The sequence below is a fragment of the Anolis sagrei genome, chromosome 10 (genome assembly GCF_037176765.1).
Source record: "Anolis sagrei isolate rAnoSag1 chromosome 10, rAnoSag1.mat, whole genome shotgun sequence".
Taxonomy (NCBI): Eukaryota; Metazoa; Chordata; class Lepidosauria; order Squamata; family Dactyloidae; genus Anolis; species Anolis sagrei.
Window position 1 is genome coordinate 24473334 of NC_090030.1, and position 25399 is coordinate 24498732.

Consider the following 25399-nt stretch of genomic DNA (forward strand, 5'->3'; position numbering starts at 1 on the left):
TGCATATAGCATGGTTGGGAGGACAATAGCCATATATGTGTACACTGTAATCCGCCCTGAGTCCCCTGCGGGGTGAGAAGGGCAGAATATAAAATCTGTAAATAAATAAATCTACTGAGTTGTAAGGACGAGTTATCTTTCTCTTTCCCCGGAGAACAGAAGAGGTGAGCCACAAGCTGCAAAGTTAGGGGCAAAGGTTTTAATTCTCCAAAACATTCCTTACATAGTTCAAAGTGCATTTGACCGTTTGTTTTTGTATTAAAAACAGAAACAAAACAACAACAACAAATGGAAAATGGATGGGAAATGAACGAACCCAAAAGGACGGTTCACAACCAGGTTTAGGAAACGGGAAGGACGCTTCTTTGGAAGAGACAGGGAGAACAGGAAGAGAGAGGGAGGAATATACAGACTGCAGAAAGGAATCTTCGGGCAGCAGGATTCAAGCGCGTTTACAAGATATGCTGTTGTCAATAGAGGCTTCTCTTTCTTGCTTGCACATCATTAAAGAGTGAATATTGGCCTCCGTTGTCCTTGGGAAATGCCATTAAGGAGTTCAACTTGTGGCCTTCAAGGCGTTCGTTTGGGACTCCAACTCCCAGAAGCCCCTATTATTGCCAGCTTGTCCAAAGGGAATTCTGGGAGTTGGAGTTCAAAACACTTGGAGGACTGCAGGCTAGACTCCGTAGCAAGTAAATGGAGATCGCCGCAGTAGAGTAAGGAGCCTCTGTCTCACTCGACTGTCTTGACTCGAGTATCATGCACCATCGGACCTAATGTGTGCCCTGATTTTCGAAATCCGGAAACCAAGAAAAGTAGGTTGTTGTAGGTTTTTCCGGGCTATATGGCCATGTTCTAGAAGCATTTTCTCCTGACGTTTCGCCTGCATCTATTGCAAGCATCCTCAGAGGTAGTGAGGTCTGTTGGAACTAGGAAAAAGGGTTTATATATCTGTGGAATGACTGGGATGGGGCAAAGAGCTCTTCTCTGCTGGAGCTAGGTGTGAGTATTTCAACTGACCACCTTCATTAGCATTAGAAGGCCTGGCTGAGCCTGGGGGAATCTTGTTGAGAGGTGTTAACAAAAAAAATTACATCAGCAAAACAGCAGAGAGGAAACAACCAGGCACATCTTAACACCTCTCAACAAAAGATTTGCCCACCAAACACTTGTAGTATGTTCTGTTGGCCATGGGAGTTCTGTGTGCCAAGTTTAGTTCAATTCCATCGTTGCTGGAGTTCAGAATGCTCTTTGATTATACTCTTGTCTGTTGGAGCTAGGTGTGAATGTTTCAACTGACTACCTTGATTAGCATTTGATGGCCTGGCAGTGCCTGGAGTAATCTTTTGTTGAGAGGTGATTAGATGTCCTTGTCCAAGGTAGTCAGTTGAAACATTCACACCTAGCTCCAACAGACAAGAGTCCTTTGTCCCACCCTGGTCATTCCACAGATATATAAACCCATTTTCCTAGTTCCAACAGACCTCACTACCTCTGAGGATGCTTGTCATAGATGCAGGCGAAATGTCAGGAGAAAATGCCTCTAGAACATGGCCATATAGCCCAGAAAAACCTACAACAACTCAATGATTCTGGCCATGAAAGCCTTCGACAATAAACCAAGAAAAGTGTTTGTTGGCAGATGTAATGCACAAAAAAGCGCCTTTGTCGTCCTTTGTCCATTACAGTTGCGGCTTGGTTAGGATTTCGCCTTTCCAACACAAAACTGCAATTGCACCAAAGCGACAGGAAATAAAATTTTTGGGATGCATCTATTTAGAATGGTAGCACTTTTAATTGTCTTGGTGGTGCAATCGGTTAAACCCTTGCGCTGGCAGGACTGAAGACTGACAGGTCGGGGGAGAGCGTGGATGAGCTCACTCTGTCAGCTCCAGCTCTCCATGCGGGGACATAAGAGAAGCCTCCCACAAGGATAGTAAAACATTAGAAACATTAGAAGTCCTTGCAGACAGCCAATTCTCTCACACCAGAAGCGACTTGCAGTTTCTCGAGTCGCTCCTGACACACACAAAAAATAGCCTCGCTTCAATGCTATGGAGTCATACAGGCCTGTCGTTTCACAAGGCCTCGAGCCTTCCTTCTCTGCCAAAGGATGCGGATGCCTCACAAAACTACAAATCCCAGCAATATAATGTCCTGAACTCCTGAAGCAGCTTCCCCTTTTGTTTTGGCTCAGCACTAAGATTGCTGTATGATGCAAATCTCATGGTAAGGTTGTTTAGCCCAAAAAGGTGAGCATTAGATTTGAGTAAATAGGGTATATACCAGGCGTGGGGAAGCTTGGGCCCTCTGAGTGTTTTGGACTTCAACTCCCACAATTCCTAACAGCCTACCGGAGTTGAAGTCCAAAACACTCAGAGGGCCCAAGCTTCCCCACGCCTGGTATATATGGATAGGAAGTGCGCAATGTAAACACAATATTGTTGGTCACTGTTGAATGGATGTTCCTTCATCTGTATATGTTTCCTCTTTCAGCTCTCGTTGCAATACTTAAAGGGCATGGCGTAGACAAATCAAACATGGCCGACAGGGCTGCTGGCGATTGGATGGTGATCAAAACATGGATGTGAATATATATATATACATATATAAAAACACAAACTATTTTAATAAGGTTTTTTTTATACAGTCGGCATAGATATAAAAATTTCTCCTGATGCGTTTCATCGCGGAAGAATGATTCGTAGCCATCTCAAGCGGAAGCCCCTCCAAGCCCCTCGAGTCTCTTATTTTCTTCTTCAGTCAAACATAGTTAAAACAGTCAAAAATAGTTAAAAGATACTGTAAATCACTGGATCTGGGTTTTTTTTGTTTTTTTGCTGTTAACGAACCAGTTGGGCGTCAAAAGGCGGTCCACATTCATGATGTGAGTTTATAACGCAGTCTTAAAAAGACAACAGACAAGGGGTCTCGACATCCAATTCCATCAGCACTCATGTTCTCAGGATGACCATGGTGATGAGACCTGGGAAGGACATGACAAAAGATGTCAATGGTTGTTGTAGTGAAATTGCTACTCTATGTTAAAGTTTTGGTGTATAGCTCTATGTTTACATATGGCAGATAGGGAAGAATAGGCACAGACAGGGTAGCAACAGCAGAGATAGGATTCATTTGCATATGTGAAGCCGATTGGTCATATGCAGATTAGTGTAGGCCCAGGATTTGAAAAGGCTGCTAGGCCAAAATGACAGTTGGGGAGAGCAGAGCTGAACATTCCAAAGGGGTGGAGCCAAGGTTCTGAAAGAGGCAGTTAGAGTGAGGGAATTTGAAAATGACAGTTAGGAATCTGTGTGTGAAGAGGAGAGTTGGTTTTTGAGTGCCTGATAGAAATAAGCAGTTATGAAGATGTGTTAGACTTCCAATATAGAGAAGCAGTTAGTTAAATAGAGCTCGAGTTTTAAGGAACATAAAGAAGGCTAGTGTTGCCTTAGTTCAGAATATAATTCGGCCAAGAGTGTGTAAAGCAAGTAACATGTTTGTGAATGTGAAACATTGATAGTTTATTCAGAAAAGTTAACCAAGTAAATGATACTGATTGTAAGCCTCAAGATTGCAACAAAACACAAAGGTAACCACAAGCGTTGGAGTCAGAAGTTATAAATAAACTGTATTACTTTGTTATACACAAGAGTGTTTCATTGTCTGTGATATAAAGTACAAAGATTTAACAGCACACAGAAAGCCCCAGCCAATGTAAAAGAAGAAACAGAATCAGTATAAGGCAGCAAAGAGGTGTATAATAAGGAAATAGTCTCTCTCCCTCGCCTTAGTTGTGTTTATGGGAAACTTGATAGATTGTCCACTTTACGGAAGGGGCCGTTTACAATTTCACACACGATTCTGACCACCCTCCATGTAATAGCCGCAATGGAAATGCTTACCTAACACATAAGCAGCAACAAGCTTCTGATTTACACTTAAATGGAGGTAGAGAGGCACCAAGGAATCCATTTCTCCCAATGTGGGAAGCATGAGGGCAGCGATGCAGACGATTCCCAGGAAGACGGTGAGTAAACTCGGCCCCGACGAGGCAATTCTGCTCTCTGGAAAAAGGAAAGACACATTCTCCCTTTAGCCACACATAAAATTGCAACAACAGCCTCTAACAGTGCTGCTCAGAGTGCAGTGTCAGAAATATTAAATATTAACTAGGTATTTTAAATTACAAAAATGTGAGCCAAGTATTGAAAGGGTTAAGTGGCTGACTTCCAAAAAAATGAAGAAAATTCTGAGTAGCATTCCATGGACAGAGATCCTAAAAGACAAGGGAGTTACGGGTGGATGGGAGTTTTTAAATTGTGAAATAATTAAGGCGTAATTGCAAACAGTGCCAACAAAGAGAAAAAATAGGACAAGTGCAAAGAAGCAAGAATAGATGTCCAAAGAACTTCTACCTGGGCTAAGACTCAAAAGAGACATGCATAAGAAGTGGGAAAAGGGAGAAATCACCAAAGAAGAATTCAAACAAATAGCCAACTTCTGTAGATAAAAGGTTTGCAAGGTTAAAGCACAAAAGAGCTCAGGCTTGCCAGGGACATTAAAAACAATAAAAGGGTTTCTTTTCTAACATCAGTAGAAAAAGGAAGAACAAGGAGGTGATAGGACCTCTTCGAGAAGATGGGGCAATGCTGACAGGGGATAGGGAAAAGGCAGAACTACTTAATGCCTTCTTTGCCTCGGTCTTCTCACAAAAAGAGGTTGCATGAGCACTGGAAATGGAAAAGGCGGTTACATCCTGCATTTCAGAGTGCCCTCCAACTACCTGGTGCACACAAGGCTTGCTCAAAGAAGACGCTTTCCGTCAGGTGCTCTTTTATCCGCTTCTCCTCCTCCTCTTTCTGCTGCTGCTCCTTCGCTGTGGGCAGCAGAGTGGCAATGACTTCTTTTCTCCCCAAGGCTTTCCGCTGGCTTTGCTCAGAGACCTGGAGCCGGAATTTGTCGATCATGCCATAGTGACACGGCCGGACGTCTCGGTGACGGATCACGCTGCAACAGAAGACAGGCCACATGGTTGCTCTGCGAATAGCTTTGAGAGGCGTTCGGCTCATCTATTGAGCTTTACGCTTATGGTTTTTGATGTCTTATAACTTAACTAGAGAGGCCAAGTTCAGGTCTGAGGCCGGAAAAAAAAAACTTTCAGTTGCCCTTTGCTTTTTTAGAATTTCCAGGCTAATCACTATGTAACAGGATTTTCGTTCCTATTACATATTCCTTTCCCCTGAAACATTTGCAAATCCTCTCTCTATATGTGCATTTCTCTCCTGCAATATTTGCAAGCCATATATAATCTATGTTTATATCTATTTAGACATTTCTCTTTATATATACATGTGTGTGTGTGCGCGCGCATTTCCCCTGCAATATTTGCAAGCCCTATATATTCATATCTATCTAGTAAAAGATAAAGGTGTTCCCCTGACATTAAGTCCAGTTGTGTCTGACTCTGGGGGTTGGAGCTCATGTCCATTTCTAAGCCGAAGAGCCGGGCATTGTCTGTAGACACCTCCAAGGTCATGTGGCCGGCATGACTACAAGGAGCTCTGTTACCTTCCCGTCGGAGTGGTACCTATTGATCTACTCACATCTGCCAGAAGGGACAGAGAGTTATATCTGTGCTGATGATCGTGCCATCACCGCTCAAGCAGGGAGCTTTGAGGTGGTAGAACAGAAGCTCTCTGAAGCTCTAGGTGCTCTTACTGCCTATTACAGGGAAAACCAGCTGATCCCCAACCCATCTAAAACACAGACATGTGCTTTTCATCTCAAGAACAGACAAGCATCCCGAGCTCTGAGGATGACCTGGGAAGGAATCCCACTGGAGCATTGCAGCACACCCAAATACACAGTCACTCTGGACTGTGCTCTGACCTACAAGAAGCACTGCCTGAACATCAAGCAAAAAGTGGGTACTAGAAACAATATCATACGAAAGCTGACTGGCACAACTTGGGGATCACAACCAGACACAGTGAAGACATCTGCCCTAGCGCTTTGCTACCCTGCTGCTGAGTATGCATGCCCAGTGTGGAACACATCTCACCACGCTAAAACAGTAGATGTGGCTCTTAATGAGACATGCCGCATTATCACAGGGTGTCTGCGCCCTACACCACTGGAGAAATTACACTGTCTAGCCGGTATTGCACCACCTGACATCCGCCGGGAAGTAGCATCCAATAGTGAAAGGACCAAGGCAGAGACATCTCCAGCTCATCCCCAGTTTGGGTATCAGCCAGCACGTCAACGACTTAAATCTAGAAATAGTTTTTTAAGATCTACAGAGACACTTGCTGCAATACCTCAGCAAGCGAGAGTCCAAAAGTGGCAGGCTCAAACCCAGAACCTCAATCAATGGCTGATACCAAATGAGAGACTCCCCCCTGAGCACACAGAAGACTAGGAGACTTGGAAGGCGCTGAACAGACTGCGCTCTGGCACCACGAGATGCAGAGCCAACCTCAAGAAATGGGGCTACAAAGTGGAATCCACGACATGCGAGTGTGGAGAAGAGCAAACCACTGACCACCTGCTGCAATGCAACCTGAGCCCTGCCAGATGCACAATGGAGGACCTCGTTGCGGCAACACCAGAGGCACTCCAAGTGGCCAGATACGGGTCAAAGGACATTTAATCAACTACCAAACTCACAAATTTTGTATTTTGTCTGTTTGTTTGCTTTGTTTCTGTTAGAAATGTAATATAATTGACTGGTTGCCCTGACACAACAAATAAATAAATCTGATTGTTTTAGAACTGCTTGGTTGGCAGTAGCTGGGGCTAACAGCAGGAGCTCACACTGCTCCCCAGATTTGAACCTATGACCTTACGGTCAGCAAGTTCAGCAGCTCAGTGGTTTAAACCACTGCGCCACCAGGGGCTCCCATATCTATCTAGACATGTCTATATATATTTGTGTGTGCATTTCCCCTTGTAATATTTGTAAGCTCTCTATATCTATATTCATATATATCTAGCTCAGTGGTTCTCAACCTTTCTAACACCAGGACCCCTAAATATGGTTCCTCATGTTGTGGTGACCCCCAACCATAAAATTATGAGAAGTCAGCCATAGCAGAGCACCTGGACACAGCATATTATTGGAGAACACAGAAATGCTGGACCACTCTCACAACCACCATATCAGACTACACAGAGAAGCCATTGAAATCCACAAACATGTGGACAATTTCAACAGAAAGGAAGAGACCATGAAAATGAACAAAATCTGGCTACCAGTATTAAAAAACTCTAAAATTATAACAGCTAAACAACAGGGAGGAAAAAACCAGGCACAGATTAACACCTCCCAGCAACAGATTTTCCCAGGCTCAGGCAGGCCTTCAAATGCTAATGAAGGTGATCAGCTAAACATTCACACCTAACTGCAGCAGGGAAGAGCTCCTTGCCCCACCCCAGCCATTCCACAGATATATAAACCCATTGTCCTAATTCCAACAGACCTCACTACCTCTGAGGATGCTTGCCATAGATGCAGGCGAAACGTCAGGAGAAATGCCTCTAGAACATGGCTCTATAGCCCGAAAAAACCCACAAGAACTTAGTGATTCCAGCCATGAAAGCCTTCGACAATACAAAATTATTTTCGTTGCTCCTTTATAAGTGTAATTTTGCTACTGTTACAAATCGTAATGTAAATACTTGATATGAAGGATGTGTGAACACTGGCGGAGTCTGGGGAGAATAGACTTTGACATTTGGGAGTTGTAGTTGTTGGGATTTAAAGTTCACCTACAATTAAACAGCAGTCTGAACTCGACCAACGATGGAATTGGGTCAAACTTCCCACACAGAATCCCAATGACTAACAGAAAATACTGTGTTTTCTGATGGTCTTTGGCGACCCCTTTGACACCCTCTCACGACCCCCTCAGGGGGTCCCTATGGGGAATTATAGGCCTATGATTACTTCTTCCAAGAGTTTACTCACATATCGACGCAGCACTGAGGCTTCACTGCACCTGCGGCATCCACGACAGCATATTTATTTGGAGTCGTACAAAGAACTGAAAGAAAGAAAGAAAAACCCCGGTAGTAAGGCAACGTGCACCTTGAACATGACAACTAGTGGTTCTCAACGTGTGGGTCCCCTGTGGCCTACCAGTCCCAGAAATTCCAGCTAGTTTACCAGCTGCTAGGATTTCTGGTAGTTGAAGGCCAAAACATCTGAGGACCGACAGGTTGAGAACCACTGATGTAAACAGTAAAAACAACAACAACCAATCGTAGCTTTCAACTTTGCCTCTAAATCCCCAGCATTGGAAAGCTCAAAACCAACACAGTTGCATCACCCAAGTGCCCCTTCAATGGAGTTGTACCTGAGACCCACCTTTGAACTTTAAGGCAAATTCATAGGGATTATAGAGAGTCAACACCTGTTTGTGCGTTGACTGGTCGTCGGCATAAAATATAAGCTCGGTGGGAAACACAAAGATGGGAAGGTTTCCTTCCACTAACTCTGGCTGCCTTTTTTGCTGCTGCATTGGCCCCGGATCCGCTGCAGCTCCCCCCTCGGTCCTTAGGATGGCTTTGCCTCCAAAGTCTGCCGCTTCGCAGTCATTCAAGAATCGGAAAGCATTTTGGCACACCTGCAGGTACAGAGGGACAAAAAAAAAGAAATTATAGATGTAAACACTTTTCAATAATAATCTATATAAATAAAAATGTAATGTTAGTTCGTGCTACCATCAGAACTCAAAAACCACTGGGGGTATTGACACCAAATTTGGATACAAGACACCTAACAGTACAATTTATGTCCTCCACTCAAAAAATATTGATTTTGTCATTTGGGAATTGTCGTTGCTGGGATTTATAGTTTACCTACAATCAAAGAGCATTCTGAACTCCACCAATGATGAAATTGGGCCAAACTTAGCACACAGGGCTCCCATGACCAACAGAAAAAACTGGAAAGGTTTGGTGGACATTGACCTTGAGTTTGGGAATTATAGTTCACCCACATCCAGAGAGCACTGTGGACTCAAACAATGATGGATCTGGACCAAACTTGGCACAAATATTCCATATGCCCAAATATGAACACAGATGGAGTTTAAGGGAAATATACCTTGACATTTGGGAGTTGTAGTTGCTGGGATTTATAGTTCACCTACAATCAAAGACCATTCTGAACTCCACCAATGATGGAATTCAACCAAACATGGCATACAGGACTTCCATGACCAACAGAACACACTGGAAGGCTTTGGTGGGCATTGACCTTGAGTTTGGGAGTTGTAGTTCACCTACATCCAGAGAGCACTGTGGACTCAAACATTGATGGATCTGGACCAAACTTGGCACAAATATTCCATATGCCCAAATATGAACACAGATGGAGTTTAAGGAAATATACCTTGACATTTGGGAGTTGTAGTTGCTGGGATTTATAGTTCACCTACAATCAAAGAGCATTCTTAACTCCACCAATGATGGAATTCAACCAAACATGGCATACAGGACTTCCATGACCAACAGAACACACTGGAAGGGTTCGGTGGGCATTGACCTTGAGTTTGGGAGTTGTAGTTCACTTACATCCAGAGAGCACTGTGGACTCAAACATTGATGGATCTGGACCAAACTTGACACAAAAATTCCATATTCCTACATATGAACACAGATGGAGTTTGGAGGCAATAGACCTTGACATTTGGGATTTGTAGTTACTGGGATTTATAGTTCACTACAATTAAAGAGCATTCTGAAACCCACAAACGACAGAAATGGGGCAACTTCCCACACAGAACCCCCATGACCAACAGAAAATACTTAAGGCCATCCAGTCCAACTCTCTTCACCAGGGCAAGAAAATGTAATCAGAGCCCTCCTGACAAAGAGCCACCCAGTCATAAATATAGACAGATAGATATGATTCTCACACACACACACAGATATAGTATCACAGATTTGAAAGGGACCCCTAAAGAAGGACAATATGTTGCATGTTCCAGAGCAGGTAAATCAGACAATCTCAACATCAACACTGACAAAGAAACAACAAGAAATACTATTTACCCACAAGCAGAAAGAAATTACATATATTAGAAACCAACACTTTCTCATTACTTTATTTTCCAGATCACCAGACTGGGCCACAGCAACGCGTGGCAGGGGACGGCTAGTAATAATAATAATAATAATAATAATAATAATAATAATACTTTATTTGTACCCCGCTACCATCTCCTCAAGGGACTCGGTGCGGCTTACATGAGGCCAAGCCCAAAATACATCAAATGGTTTAATTTAATGGTTGGGGGTCACCACAACATGGGGAACTGTATTAAGGGATTGCGGCATTAGAAAGGTTGAGAACTACTGCTCTAGGGTGTCTTGGGACAAGAGTTCAAGACACACCTATGAGGAGACATGCTTTTAAAATGACAACAACCAAAGGGAAGGGCCAAGGCTCAAAACAAAGACTTTGGAAGGAAAGAAGACGCTTTCAATTACTCACTAAACAACAAAAAACAAGTTTGGCCCTGTCTCAATGTGGCATCCTTTCAGACATTTAAACCTGGCTCTCACATTTCGTCTCTGCCTTTTCTTCTCCAGAAGAAACATCTCTCTTTGGAGAGCCATAGTTCTTTGCTCATTCAACTACCTTTCAAGACAGTGGGGTGGAGGTTCAACCCAGGCCAAACTACCACACCAGGAAAGCTATAGAAGGCGCCCATTATGTGGAAAGGAGTTACTAATCTGAATAAATAATTGCGGGTTGCCAGCTGTAGGTATCAATTATTTGTATTCTGTTTTTAAAGCAGGCATGTTATCTCACTTGCGGAATGTAACACAACCCAGACGTCAGAAGCTATTGGCCCGGTTACTGATTTACCAGCCAAACCCTCTGGTTATTTACTTGGAAGCACCCTGCATTGGCTCCAATATGTTTTAAGATAGTGGTTGATTTAAAAAAAAATGATTCAAAACTCATTTCAAATGTAGCTGGTGGTTTGATTTGGAACTGATTTCTGATTTTTTCCAAAAAAAAAATCGGAACTTTCTGAAATTTCTGAATCGTTCCGTTAATGACGGACGCAATTGCGCAATATGTGGAAAAACAGCAAATGGTACTGGGCAAACTTCAGGGCATTCTCTCTCCCTCATTTTTAGACCAATCCTGATGATACTTGCTGCAGTGGTAGAAAACACCCTCCTCTGTCGGCATACCAAATTTCAACATGTTCAGACCACAGATTTTTGACAATTTTTAAAGTAATTTTAGTAATAAGGTATATTACAAGAAAAATAAAAGAGCTACCTCCTTGACTCTTTATGGAAATGACAAAAGGTTATAGGGCAGTGGTTCTCAACCTGGGGGTCGAGACCCCTGAAGGCGTCGCAAGGGGGGTGTCAGAAGGGTCGCCAAAGACCATGACAGACAGTATTTTCTGTTTGTCATGGGAGTTCTGTGTGGGAAGTTTGGCCTAATTCTATCATTGGTGGGATTCAGAATGCTCTTTGGTAGTAGGTGAACTATAAATCCCAGCAACTACAACTCACAAATGTGAAGGTCCTATTTTCCCCAAACTTCACCAGTGTTCACATTTGGGCATATTGAATATTTGTTTGATCCAGATCCATCAGTGTTTGATCCAGATCCATCAGTGTTTGAGTCCACAGTGCTCTCTGGATGTAGGCGAACTACAACTCCAAAACCCAAGGTCAATGCCCACCAAACCCTTCCAGCATTTTCTGTTGGTCATGGGAGTGGAGTTCAGCATGCTCTTTGAATGTAGGTGAACTATAAATCCCAGCAACTACAACTCCCAAATGACAAAATCAATCCTCCCATCCCAACCCCACCAGTATTCAAATTTGGGCATATTGGGTATTTGTGCCAAATTTGGTCCAGTGAATGAGAATACATCCTGCTTACTGGGATTGTGGCGCAGCTGGCTGAGTGTCAGCTGCATTAAGATCACTCTGACCAAAAGGTCATGAGTTCGAAGCCAGCCCGGGTTGGAGTGGGTTTCCAACCAATTGTGTGTAGCCTGTTGTCGACCTTTGCAACCTGAAAGACAGTTACATCTGTCAAGAAGGAAAATTAGGTACCACCTTAAAGTGTGGGGAGGCTAAATTAACTGATTTATGAGGCCATTAAAAAAAGACTCCAGCAAAGCATTCCAGCGGGGAAGCATGCGGGGAATGCGGAAGTGCTTCATCAGCGTCGCAGATAGACGATGAAAGCGACAGCTCCACTGGCGGCCAGAAAAAGTTAAATAGCCTCTGTGTATGTCTGTAAATGTTTGTATGTCAACAATTGGCACTGAATGTTTGCCATATATGTGTACATTGTAATCCGCCCCGAGTCCCCTGCGGGGTGAGAAGGGTGGAATATAAAAGCTGTAAATAAATAAATAAATAAATAAATAAATAAATAAATAAAAATCTTTGCAAGCTCAGCAAGGATTTCGATCAAATCTGAAAACATAACGATTCATAACAGTAGCAAAATTACAATTATGAAGTGGCAATGGAAATAATTTAACGGCTGGGGGTCACCACAACATGAGGAACTGTATGAAGGGGTCGCGGCATTAGGAACGTTGAGAACCACTGTTACAGGGGAACCCTATTCCCAGCTTTCTGACATTCATACTTCCACATTACACCACTTTTGAGCAAAACTATGCAACCGTAACTTATCTCTATGTTTGGTACATTTTAATAGACCAGATCTCTCAGAACTATTGTTCATGAAAAAATGAAATGTATCTCATAAACTGAAATTACATTAGCCTGTTTCCAAGATATGCGGAGGCCAGGCCAGCAACCCTGCCACACCCTCTAAGACCAGGACGGATGAATCCCGGGAGGACTGACTGCTTGCCTGCCCTGTGGACGCCAGCGTTCCACCATGCCGCCCCTCCAAGACCAGGAGGAGGGACGAATCTTCCTTTATTGGCCGGTCATATATTTGTGAACCAAGTCCTGCCTCATGTAAAGGAGCCATGTCGTACCCCACCGCAAGAAACCAAGTCCTGCCTCATTTAAAGCAGCCATGTCCTGCCCAATCTTCCCAATCTTCTTATCTGCTAGTTCTCAATAATAATAATAATCTCATTTTTACTTAATTTTTTCCCTGGATCTTTGGCTTCTCCCCCTCATCTTGAAAGTATTGCTCTTTTTCTGTATTCCAAAGTCATTGTGACTTCTCTATATTCAATCTTTGTTTATTCTTCTACAGGAGACCTTCCTTTATTGGCCAGCCATATATTCGTGAAATAATTTCCTATCGGTTTTGTGCTGGTACGGCTGTACCAGGAGCTCCAACTTTATTTGCTTTGTATTAAATATTTGTTTGCAGTCCTAGGTTTCAGGGACTCTGCAGATAGGTGACTTCCTTTGGTTGCAGTCATAGGGCAAGTCTCCTGTCCATCATCGTTAAGTTTTGGTCTCGCCCCTTGCTCAGGGCAATTGGGAAGGGAAGGGAGCGAATTTTTAGTTAGTCTCAGCAAGGAGGTCTCAAGGCGTCTCGGTAAATGACAAATAATGAAAGGTTATATGGAGTTTTAAGGCACTATGACGATTTTTGTCCTTGCTCAGCCAAGCAAAAACACGATGGTGAGAACACCCTCCCCCCATTAATCACAATGATAAGCCCTTGAAATGGCATGTTAAGAGAATTGTTTATGCCAGGAGAGACAGGAAGTTGCACAGGACTTGTTCTTACACCACACTTGTGAATCACGACATTGGAAATCGTTAGTTGACAACAGCTGGGGCATCAAACTGGATTCTTCTTTGAGAATCCCTCTATCTATCTCTGCCCCAGCTCAGCCTTCTTGAATGTTTAACTGCGCTTTCTGTATTCAGAGAGCTAAGAACATCCTTTCGAATGCATTCCAAGCTACAAGGACTAAGAAGCTGAATGTGAAATGAACCAAATGTCCCAACAACACCGCAGCCGAGTCATATGATGGTGTTTACAGCAAGAGAGGATATTGTCCAGATCTGTCAGAGAAGGGAGAGGATGGGAAGGACCAGAAGCATTCAATCTTCAGCTCGAGATCAACCGTGTAATACTTTTTAAGCATCCGCAGGCCTTTCTTCAGTGAGCTTTCGGAATCCTAGCAGCCTTTTATTTTTAAACAGACAACATCTTGCACTTGCAAAGGGCCATCCCTTATGCAACTCTGCCGTAAGAGAATCTTGCCACTCCAGCAATTCTATATAAATCCTGCTTTAAAAAACAACCCTCCTCCTCCTTTCCAGCTGTCAACCAAGTCTGAAATAACCACTCACAGGTCAACCTCTGTCTCTCAGCAATTCATTCTCCATTTGCACCAACAGAGAGATCACAGGTGGCTCTCGGTATCCACAGGTTCTACAGTCACGGATGCATCAAACCCATCCAAAAAGAATTCCAAAATAAAACACTGATTTTTGCCATTTTATATAAAGGATACCGTTTAACTATACTGTTGCATTTGACTAGTATGAATGACTTCAACATGATTTCATCTTATATCTATATCTTCTAATGTATGTATATTAAATGGTTTAATAATAATATAATACTATAATAATAAACTTTATTTATATTCCACCCGCTCTCTTATGTTTTACTGTATATACTCGAGTATAAGCCTAGTTTTTCAGCCCCCTTTTTAGGCTGAAAAAGCCCCCCTCGGCATATAATCGAGTCAATGTTATTTATTATTTTACTCTGTAATTAGTATTATCTATATATATATAAATGCTCTGTGCATAATTAGTGCCTTAAAAACAAAAGGACCAATGAACGAAATAACACCAAATTTGGCAACAAAATTTCTCACAACACAAGGAGTGACCATCACTCAAAAAATTATGATTTTATCATTTGGAAGTTGTAGTTGCTGGGATTTATAGATCACCTATAATCAAAGAGCATTCTGAACTCCACCAACAATGGAATTGAACCAAACTTGGCACACAGAACTCCCATAACCAGCAGAAAAAACTGAAAGGGTTTGGTGGGCATTGACCTTGAGTTTTGGAATTGTAGTTCACCTCCATCCAGAGAACACTGTGGACTCAAACAATGATGGATCTGGACCAAACTTGACAGGAATACTCAAATGTGAACACAGATGGAGTTTGGGGGAAATAGACCTTGACATTTGGGTGTTGTAGTTACTAGGATGTATAGTTCACCTACAATCATGGAGCATTCCAAACTCCATCATCGATGGAATTGGGCCATACATCCCACACAGAACCCCCATGACCAACAGGAAATACTGTGTTTTCTGGTGGTCTTTGGTGATCCTTCTGACACCCCCCTGGTGACCGACCCCCCCCCCCCGGGGGGTCTTGACTTCTCAGGTTGAGAAATGCTTCCTTAAGGCCATCCAGTCCAACTCTCTTCACCAGGGCAAGAAAACATAATCAAAGCCCTCCTGACAAAGGGCCATCCAGCCATTCACACACACACACATATGTATATGACAGATGCAGTATCAAAGATTTGAAAAGGAACCCTAAAGAAGAACAAAGATATTTTGTATGTTCCAGAGTAGACAAATCAGACACTCTCCACATCAACACTGGCAAAGAAACAGCAAGAAATACTGTTTACCCACAAGCATAAAGACATTACATATATTAGAAACCAACACTTTCTCATTAGATCACCAGACTGGGCCACAGCAACACATGGCAGGGGACCGCTAGTTTTATATAAAGGATACCGTTTTACTATACTGTTGCATTCGACTAGTATGAACGACTTCAACATGATTTCATCTTATATCTATATCTTCTAATGTATGTATATTAAATGGTTTAATAATAATATAATATAATACTATAATAATAAAGTTTATTTCTATTCCACCCGCTCTCTTATGTTTTACTTTATATACTCGAGTATAAGCCTAGTTTTTCAGCCCCTTTTTTAGGCTGAAAAAGCCCCCCTCGGCATATAATCGAGTCAATGTTATTTATTATTTTACTCTGTAATTAGTATTATCTATATATATAAAAATGCTCTGTGCATAATTAGTGCCTTAAAAACAAAAGAACCAATGAATGAAATCACACCAAATTTGGCAACAAAATGTCTCACAACACAAGGAGTGACCATCACTCAAAAAATTATGATTTTATCATTTGGAAGTTGTAGTTGCTGGGATTTATAGTTCACCTATAATCAAAGAGCATTCTGAACTCCACCAACAATGGAATTGAACCAAACTTGGCACACAGAACTCCCATAACCAGCAGAAAAAACTGAAAGGGTTTGGTGGGCATTGACCTTGAGTTTTGGAATTGTAGTTCATCTCCATCCAGAGAACACTGTGGACTCAAACAATGATGGATCTGGACCAAACTTGACAGGAATACTCAAATGTGAACACAGATGGAGTTTGGGGAAAATAGACCTTGACATTTGGGAGTTGAAGTTACTAGGATGTATAGTTCACCTAAAATCAAAGAGCTTTCCCAACCCCACCAATGACTGAATTGGGACAAACTTCCCACACAGAACCCTCATAACCAACCTAAAATACTGTGTTTTCTGGTGGTCTTTGGTGACCTTTCTGACACCCCCCTGGTGACCCCCCCCCCCGGGGTCTTGACTTCCCAGGTTGAGAAATGCTGCCTTAAGGCCATCCAGTCCAACTCCCTTCACCAAGGCAAAAAAACATAATCAAAACCCTCCCGACAAAGGGCCATCCAGCCATTCACACACACACACATATGTATATGACAGATGCAGTATCAAAGATTTGAAAGGGACCCCTAAAGAAGGACAATGATATGTTGTATGTTCCAGAGTAGACAAACCAAACAATCTCCACATCAACGCTGGCAAAGAAACAGCAAGAAATACTGTTTACCCAAAAGCATAAAGACATTACATATATTAGAAATCAACAGTTTCTCATTAGATCACCAGAATGGGCCACAGCAACACGTGGCAGGGGACCGCTAGTTTTATATAAAGGATACAGTTTTACTATACTGTTACATTTGACTAGTATGAACGACTTCAACATGATTTCATCTTATGGCTATATCTTCTAATGTTAAATGGTTTAATAATAATATAATATAATACTATAATAATAAACTTTATTTATATTCCACCCAATCTCTTATGTTTTACCGTATATACTCGAGTATAAGCCTAGTTTTTCAGCCTCTTTTTTAGGCTGAAAAAGCCCCCCTCGGCATATAATCGAGTCAATGTTATTTATTATTTTACTCTGTAATTAGTATTATTTTTATTAGATTTATCTATATATATAAAAATGCTCTGTGCATCATGAGTACCTTAAAAACAAAAGAACCAAAGAACGAAATCACTCCAAATTTGGCAACAAAACGTCTCACAACACAAGGAGTAACCATCACTCAAAAAATTATGATTTCATCATTTGGGAGTTGTAGTTGCTGGGATTTATAGTTTACCTACAATCAAAGAGCATTCTGAACTCCACCAATGATGGAATTGAACCAATATTGGGACACAGGACTCGCATGACCAATAGACAATATCAGAAGGGTTTGGTGGGCATTGACCTTAAGTTTGGGAGTTGTAGTTCACCTACACCCAGAGAGCAGTTTGGACAATGGTGGATCTGGACCAAACTTGGCACGAATCCTACATTTGCCCAAATTTGAATTTTGGTGGAGTTTCGTGGAAATAGACCCTGACATTTGGGAGTTGTAGTTTCTGGGATTTATCAAAGAGCATGCTGAACCCCACCTATGACAGAATTGGGGCAAACTTCCCACACCGAACCACCATACTTAAGACCATCGAGTCCAACTCCCTTCACCAGGGCAAGAAAGCATAATCAAAGCCCTCCTGGCGAGCCATCCAGCCATATAGATAGATATATGTGATTCACACATACACAGATATAATATTATTGATTTGAAAGGGACCCCTAAAGAAGGACAATTATATGTTGCTTGTTCCAGAGTAGGCAAACCAGACAATCTCCACATCAACACTGACAAAGAAACAGCAAGAAATACTGTTTACCCACAAGCATAAAGATATGACTTATATTAGAAACCATTACTTTATTTTCCAGATCACCAGACTGGGCCACAGCAACACATGGTAGGGGATGGCTAGTTTAATAATAATATTACTATTATTATTTTCAAAGGACCATGGGTTACAGTATACGCATTCAGAAGAAGATCTACAAACTACTCTAAACACCTTCGCAGAAGCATATGAGAAGCTCGGCCTGTCATTGAACATCAAGAAAACCAAAGTGCTCTTCCAGCAGTCACCAGCCCATCCCTCTCCAATGCCAGAGATACAGCTTAATGGTGTAACATGAGAAAATGTTGACCATTTCCGCTCCGTTGACAGCCACCTCTCCACCAAAGTCAACATCGGCACTGAAATACAACATCGCCTGAGTTTTGCAAGTGCAGCATTTTTCCAAATGAAGCAGAGAGTGTTTGAGGACTGCGACATCCATAGGGATACCAAGTGCTTGTCTATAAAGCTATTGTCCTCCCAACCCTGCTATACGCCTGCGAGACGTGGACTGTCTACAGACGTCACATGCAACTCCTGGAACGATTCCATCAGCACTGCCTCTGGAAAATCCTGCAAATCCCTTGGGAAGACAAGCGGACAAACGTCAGCGTGCTGGAAGAAGCAAAGACCGCCAGCATTGAAGCAATGGTCATCTGCCATCAACTCCGTTGTACCGGCCACGTTGTCCGGATGCCCGACCACCATCTCCCAAAGCAGTTGCTCTACTCTGAACTCAAGAACGGAAAACAGAATATTGGTGGGCAGGAAAAGAGATTGAAAGATGGCCTCAAAGCCAACCTTAAAATCTCTGGCATAGACACTGAGAACTGCGAAGCCCTGGCCCTTGAGCGCTCCAGCTGGAGGTCAGCTGTGACCAGCAGTGCTCCAGAATTTGAAGAGGCACGAATGGAGGGCGAAAGAGAGAAATGTGCCAGGAGGAAGGCACGTCAAGCCAACCCCGACCGAGACCGCCTTCCACCTGGAAACCGATGCCCTCACTGCGGGAGAAGATGCAGCTCAAGAATAGGGCTCCACAGCCACCTACGGACCCACCAGAATACTGATAATGGAAGACTATCCTACTCGTCCAACGAGGGATCGCCTAAGTAAGTAAGTAAGTAAGTAAGTACAGCAATGATTATAATAATCATGATAAAAATAATATTATAATGGGATTTGAGTATCCATAGATTTTAATATGGGATTACGATAATTATGATAATAATATAGTGGGACTTGAACCTCCATAGATTTAGGTATGGGGTTACAATAATGATGATGATGATAATAATAATAATAATAATAATAATAATAATATTAATATAGTGGGACTTGAACCTCCATAGATTTAGGTATGGGGTTGTTGTTGTTCATTCGTTCAGTCGTCTCCGACTTTTCGTGACCTCATGGACCAGCCCACGCCAGAGCTCCCTGTCGGCCGTCACCACCCCCAGTTCCTTCAAGGTCAGTCCAGTCACTTCAAGGATGCCATCCATCCATCTTGCCCTCGGTCGGCCCCTCTTCCTTTTGCCTTCCACCTTCCCCAGCATAATTGTCTTCTCTAGGCTTTGCGGTCTCCTCATGATGTGGCCAAAGTGGTGATGATAATAATAATAATAATAATAATAATAATAATAATAATAATAATATAGTGGGACTTGAACCTCCATAGATTTTGATATGGGGTTACAATAATCATCATCATCATATAGTGGAACTTGAGCATCCATAAATTTTGGTCTGGGGTTACAATAATGATGATGATGATAATAATAATAATAATAATCATATAGTGGGACTTGAGCATCCATAGATTTTAATATGGGATAATGATAATAATAATCATATAGTGGGACTTGAGCATCCATAGATTTTAGTATGGGGTTACAATAATGTTAAATAATAACAATAACAACAACAATTATATAATGGGACTTGAGCATCCATAGATTTTAGTATGGAGTTACAATAATGTTAAATAATAACAATAACAACAACAATAATATAATGGGACTTGAGTATCCATAGATTTTAGTATGGGGTGACTACGATGATGATAGTGGTGGTGATAATGGACCTCTAAATAATAATTATGACAATTAAAATAATATAATTAGACTTGAGCATCTACAGATTTTAGTATGGGGTTACAATAACATTAATAATAATAATATAGTGGGACTTGAGCATCCATAAATTTTGGTATGGGGTTACAATAATAATAATAATAATCATATAGTGAGACTTGAGCATCCAGAGATTTTAATATGGTATTACGATAATGTTAAATAATAACAATAACAACAACAATATAATGGAACTTGAGTATCCATAGATTTTAGTATGGGGTGACCATGATGATGATGGTGGTGATAATGGACCTCTAAATAATAATTATGACAATTAAAATAATATGACTAGACTTGAGTACAGATTTTGGGATGGGTCTCTAAATGATGATGATGATAATATAATGGGACTTGAGCATCTACAGATTTTAGTATGGGGTTAATAATAATAATAATAGGACTAGACTTGAGTACAGATTTTGGGATGGGTCTCTAAATAATGATGATGTTAATAATAATATAATGGGACTTGAGCATCTACAGATTTTAGTATGGAGTTAATAATAAAAATAATAATAATAGGACTAGACTTGAGTACAGATTTTGGGATGGGTCTCTAAATAATAATGATGATGATAATAATAATAATAATAATATAATAATGGGACTTGAGCATCTACAGATTTTGGTATGGGGTTAATAATAATAATACTAATAATAATAGGACTAGACTTGAGTACAGATTTTTGGGATGGGTCTCTAAATAATGATGATGATGATTATTATATAATTGGATTTGAGCATCTACAGATTTTAGTATGGGGGTAATAATAATAATAATAGGACTAGACTTGAGTACAGATTTTGGGATGGGTCCCTAAATAATGATGATAATAATAATAATATAATGTGACTTGAGCATCTACAGATTTTAGTATGGGGTTAATAATAATAATAATAATAATAATAATAGGACTAGACTTGAGTACAGATTTTTGGGATGGATCTCTAAATAATGATGATGATTATGATAATAATAATAATAGGATGGGTCTCTAAATGATGATGATGATAACAATAATAATCTAATTGGACTTGAGCATCTACAGATTTTAGTATGGGGTTAATAATAGTAGTAGTAGTAGTAATAATAATAATAATAATAATAGGACTAGACTTGAGTACAGATTTTGGGATGGATCTCTAAATGATGATGATGATAATAATAATATAATGGGACTTGAGCATCCATACATTTTAGCATGGGGTTACAACAAGCTCTCCAGGTGTTCTGGACTCCAACTCCCACCATTCCCAACAGCCTCAGGCCCCTTCATTTTCACTCCCAGCCGCTTAACCTCTAGAGAGGGCCCAAATTGGCCCATGCCTGGGTTACAATAATAATGATGATGATGATGATGGGAGTAGGCTGGAGACTGCAGAGGCCTAGTCACACCATGCTGAGAGTCGGACCTGCCCTCGATTGGTCCCTTTGTCCTGAGGAGCCTGCTGGCCTTCCTCTTCTGCCAAGCAGGAGACAAAGGAGGGCCCTCAGAGTGGCCTAAAGGAAGACCCCTCTTCCTCAAACCGGCACGTGTACAGGCATATTCCCACGCGAGGCCGTGGCCTGGCTTACCCCTTCTTCCTCCTCCTCCTCCTCCGCCCGGCGGCCCCTCTCGGCCTCTTTCGCCGGCTGCCGCAGAGGAAGAAGCCCCGCCCACTCCCCCTGTCTGTTAAGATTTCCCCGCCCACTGACGTCAGCCCCAGCGAGAAAGAAATGCCACTACGCACGCGCGGAACATTTCCCCCCTTTTTTTTCTTCCTTCCTGGTTCTGACGTGTCCGCCTCTCACCTTGGCGCGTGCGCAGTGCCTCCCCGGACTCGCGCATGCGCAGATTCGTTTTCTCACTTTTTTCTTCCCCCTTTCAGTTGGTGCTGCAGTCTGCGCAGGCGCATTTCCCCCTCCCGTCACTAAAGGCCACAGCAACTTCTTAAAGGTGGCTTTCTGACAGCAAGGTCTCCTCCTTGAACAGGCGACTGAACCCAGGGAATAATTTTTAAAACATAGTTCCCATCTATTTCTGTTTTATTGACTACTAGCTTGGGGACCCTCTTTTGGAAGCTTTTAAACAGAGTCTGGATGGCCATCTGTCAGGGGTGATTTGAATGAAATATTCCTGCTTCTTGACAGAATGGGGTTGGACTGGATGGCCCATGAGGTCTCTTCCAACTCTTTGATTCTATGATTCTATGATCCGGCGCTGCCCAGGTTATTAGAAAAAGTGGGTAATGGCGGTTCTGTATGCCAAGTTTGGTCTTTATTGGTCATTGGATGACAGCTGCATTGTTTTCAGGAAATGAGTGAAGGTACTTGAAGTCCCCATCTATTTCTGCCTCATTGACTATTCTAAAGCCTTTGACTATGTGGATCATAATAAATTGTGGCAAGTTCTTGGTGGGATGGGCATCCCAAGCCACCTTGTCTGTCTCCTGAGGAATCTGTACAAGGACCAAGTAGCAACAGTCAGAACTGACCACGGAACAACAGACTGGTTCAAGATTGGGAAAGGCGTACGGCAAGGCTGCATCCTCTCACCCAACTTTTTTAACTTGTATGCAGAACACATCATGCGATGTGCGGGGCTGGATGAATACAAAGCTGGGGTGAAAATTGCTGGAAGAAACATTAACAACCTCAGATATGCAGATGACACCACTCTGATGGCCGAAAGCGAGGAGGAGCGGAGGAGCCTTCTAATCAAGGTGAAAGAAGAAAGCGCAAAAACCGGGTTGCAGCTAAACGTCAAAAAAACCAAGATTATGGCAACAAGAATGATTGACAACTGGAAAATAGAGGGAGAAACCGTGGAGGCCGTGACAGACTTTGTATTTCTAGGTGCAAAGATGACTGCAGATGCAGACTGGCCAGGAAATCAGAAGACGCTTCCTTCTTGGGAGGAGAGCAATGTCCAATCTCGATAAAATAGTAAAGAGTAGAGACATCAGACTGGCAACAAAGATCCGCCTAGTCAAAGCCATGGTATTCCCTGTAGTAACCTACGGATGTGAGAGCTGGACCTTAGGGAAGGCTGAGCGAAGGAAGAGAGATGCTTTTGAGCTGTGGTGTTGGAGGAAAGTTCTGAGAGTGCCTTGGACTGCGAGAAGATCCAACCAGTCCATCCTCCAGGAAATAAAGCCCGACTGCTCACTGGAGGGAAAGATACTAGAGACAAAGTTGAAGTCCTTTGGCCACATCATGAGGAGACAGCAAAGCCTAGAGAAGAAAATTATGCTGGGGAAAGTGGAAGGCAAAAGGAAGAGGGGCCGACCAAGGGCAAGATGGATGGATGGCATCCTTGAAGTGACTGGACTGACCTTGAAGGAGCTGGGGGTGGTGACGGCCGACAGGGAGCTCTGGTGTGGGCTGGTCCATGAGGTCACGAAGAGTCAGAGGCGACTGAACGAATGAACAACAAAGCTTATAACCCAGTTCAAAGCAGATCATCTGGATTTTATCTGGCAATGTAGAAGGGTCCCTTATCAGTTGGGTTTACAGTGGTAAACTACAGTTCCCAAAATCCAAGGAATTGACCCATTAGAAATTTGTGCAGATCAATCGCTGATGGGGTTTGTGGGTGAAGATACTGCAAATCCCATCATCTGTGGTCTATCCTCCCCCAAACTTCAGGACCTAAACTGTGTCGTGGGCAGTCTGTGTGTCAAGTTCGGTCCGAACACATCTCCACCTATGAACCGACTTGGACATTAAGATCGTCTGGGGAGGCCCTGCTCTCGATCCCGCCTGCATCACAGGTGCGCCTGGCGGGGACGAGAGACAGGGCCTTCTTGATGGTGGCCCCTCGGCTGTGGAATGCCCTACCTGTAGACATCAGACAGGCCCCGTCATTGTTGACGTTCCGGAGGAAGGTGAAGACCTGGCTCTTCGAACAAGCGTTTGGCTAAATCAGTGTAATTTATTATAGAAATACGGTGCAATTGAACATAGGAACTTGGAACAAGGATTATGAGAATGGTTCTGATTTGGTGCTGAGGCGTTATGATAATGATTATTTGTTGATATTGACTGTTATGTATAATGTGTTTTAATTGCCTTTGACATTGTTTTGTGATTTGTACTGTGTAAACCGCTTTGAGTCGCCTACGGGCTGAGAAAAGCGGTATAGAAATAAAGTAAGTAAATAAATAAATATCCATGGATGATGGAGTTTGCAATAGCCTCTGGATGTGGTTGATAGTACTGTCAATCCCATCATCCATGTTCCATCCTCCCCCAAACCTCACCAGGATGTAAAGCAAGCCATGAGGGGGTCTGTGTGTCAAGTTTGGTCCATTTCCATGGATGATGGGATTTGCAGTAGCCTCTGGACATGGGTGAAGGTACTGCAAATTCCATCATCCACAGTCCATCCTCCTCCAAACCTAACCAGGACCTAAAATGTGTCATGAGTGGTCTATGTGCCAAGTTTGGTCCATATCCATAGCTGATGGTTTGCAGTAGCCTCTGGATGTGGGTCAAGGTACTGCAAATCCTATTATCCATGGTCCATCCTTCCCCAAACCTCACCAGGTTGTAAAGCAGGTCATGAGGGGGGTCTGTGTCAAGTTTGGTCCAGGTCCGTCATTCGTGGGGATCATAGTAGTCTGTGGAAGTCGGAGCTGAAGCAGATGGAAGTCCTGCAAATCCCATCATTCATGGTCCATCTTCGCACAAACTCCTCCAGTAGGTTCTGCTAGTCATGGGGAGTCTGCGTGCCAAGTTTGGTCAAGATTTGTTCTTGGAGGGAATTACAGTGCTCTCTGAAAGTTGGGGCTATCTTGGAAAATACATGCATACAAACATAGATACAAACATAAATAAATACATACAAACACCAACTTTTGTTACTATATATACAGAGATAGAGAGATGAGTGTATCATTTGTGTGTGTGTGTGTGTGTGTTTTACAGCAGGGTGGGGCAGAAGAAACGCATGATTTTGAAATACACATAAATTAGTTTATGTGCAGGATACAACATACATGCATACACACACACATCAATGCAGTTAAATACTGTAATACTAAGAATTATAAATTATATACCAAAGATAATATCTGGAAGATGTTGTCTGACATTCTGGACATGTATTCGGAGCCACAGTGCCAGGTTAACCATTGCATTCAGTAACATTCACACCAGCACAGCCGCGATTTCTGGATGAATTGCATCTTTTAGCTCTTCCACTGTGCATGGTTTTCCTGCATACACCCTGGCTTTCAGATA

General features: G+C 42.4%; 1 protein-coding gene across 1 annotated transcript; it reads right to left on the reverse strand.

Annotated features, from left to right (window-relative positions):
- Positions 1–2610: 2610 nt before the first annotated feature.
- On the reverse strand, positions 2611–21850 carry MOSPD1 (motile sperm domain containing 1). The gene is made up of 6 exons (XM_060756056.2): positions 21752–21850; positions 8372–8630; positions 7973–8048; positions 4787–5010; positions 3906–4067; positions 2611–2986 (listed from the first exon to the last, which is right to left on the reverse strand). Exons 2-6 carry the CDS (start codon positions 8523–8525, stop codon positions 2955–2957), a joined length of 648 nt encoding a protein of 215 aa, XP_060612039.1. The 5' UTR covers positions 8526–8630; positions 21752–21850; the 3' UTR covers positions 2611–2954.
- Between the last annotated feature and the right edge of the window lie 3549 nt (positions 21851–25399).

Coding starts and splice junctions, on each gene's coding strand:
- MOSPD1 (XM_060756056.2), bottom strand. CDS start 8,525: ATGCAGCAGCAAAAAAGGCAGCCAGAGTTAGTGGAAGGAAACCTTCCC. Junction 5,011..7,972: donor CCTCAGTGCTGCGTCGATAT/GTGAGTAAACTC, acceptor CTTCTGTTGCAG/CGTGATCCGTCACCGAGACG. Junction 2,987..3,905: donor TGTTGCTGCTTATGTGTTAG/GTAAGCATTTCC, acceptor TGTCCTTCCCAG/GTCTCATCACCATGGTCATC.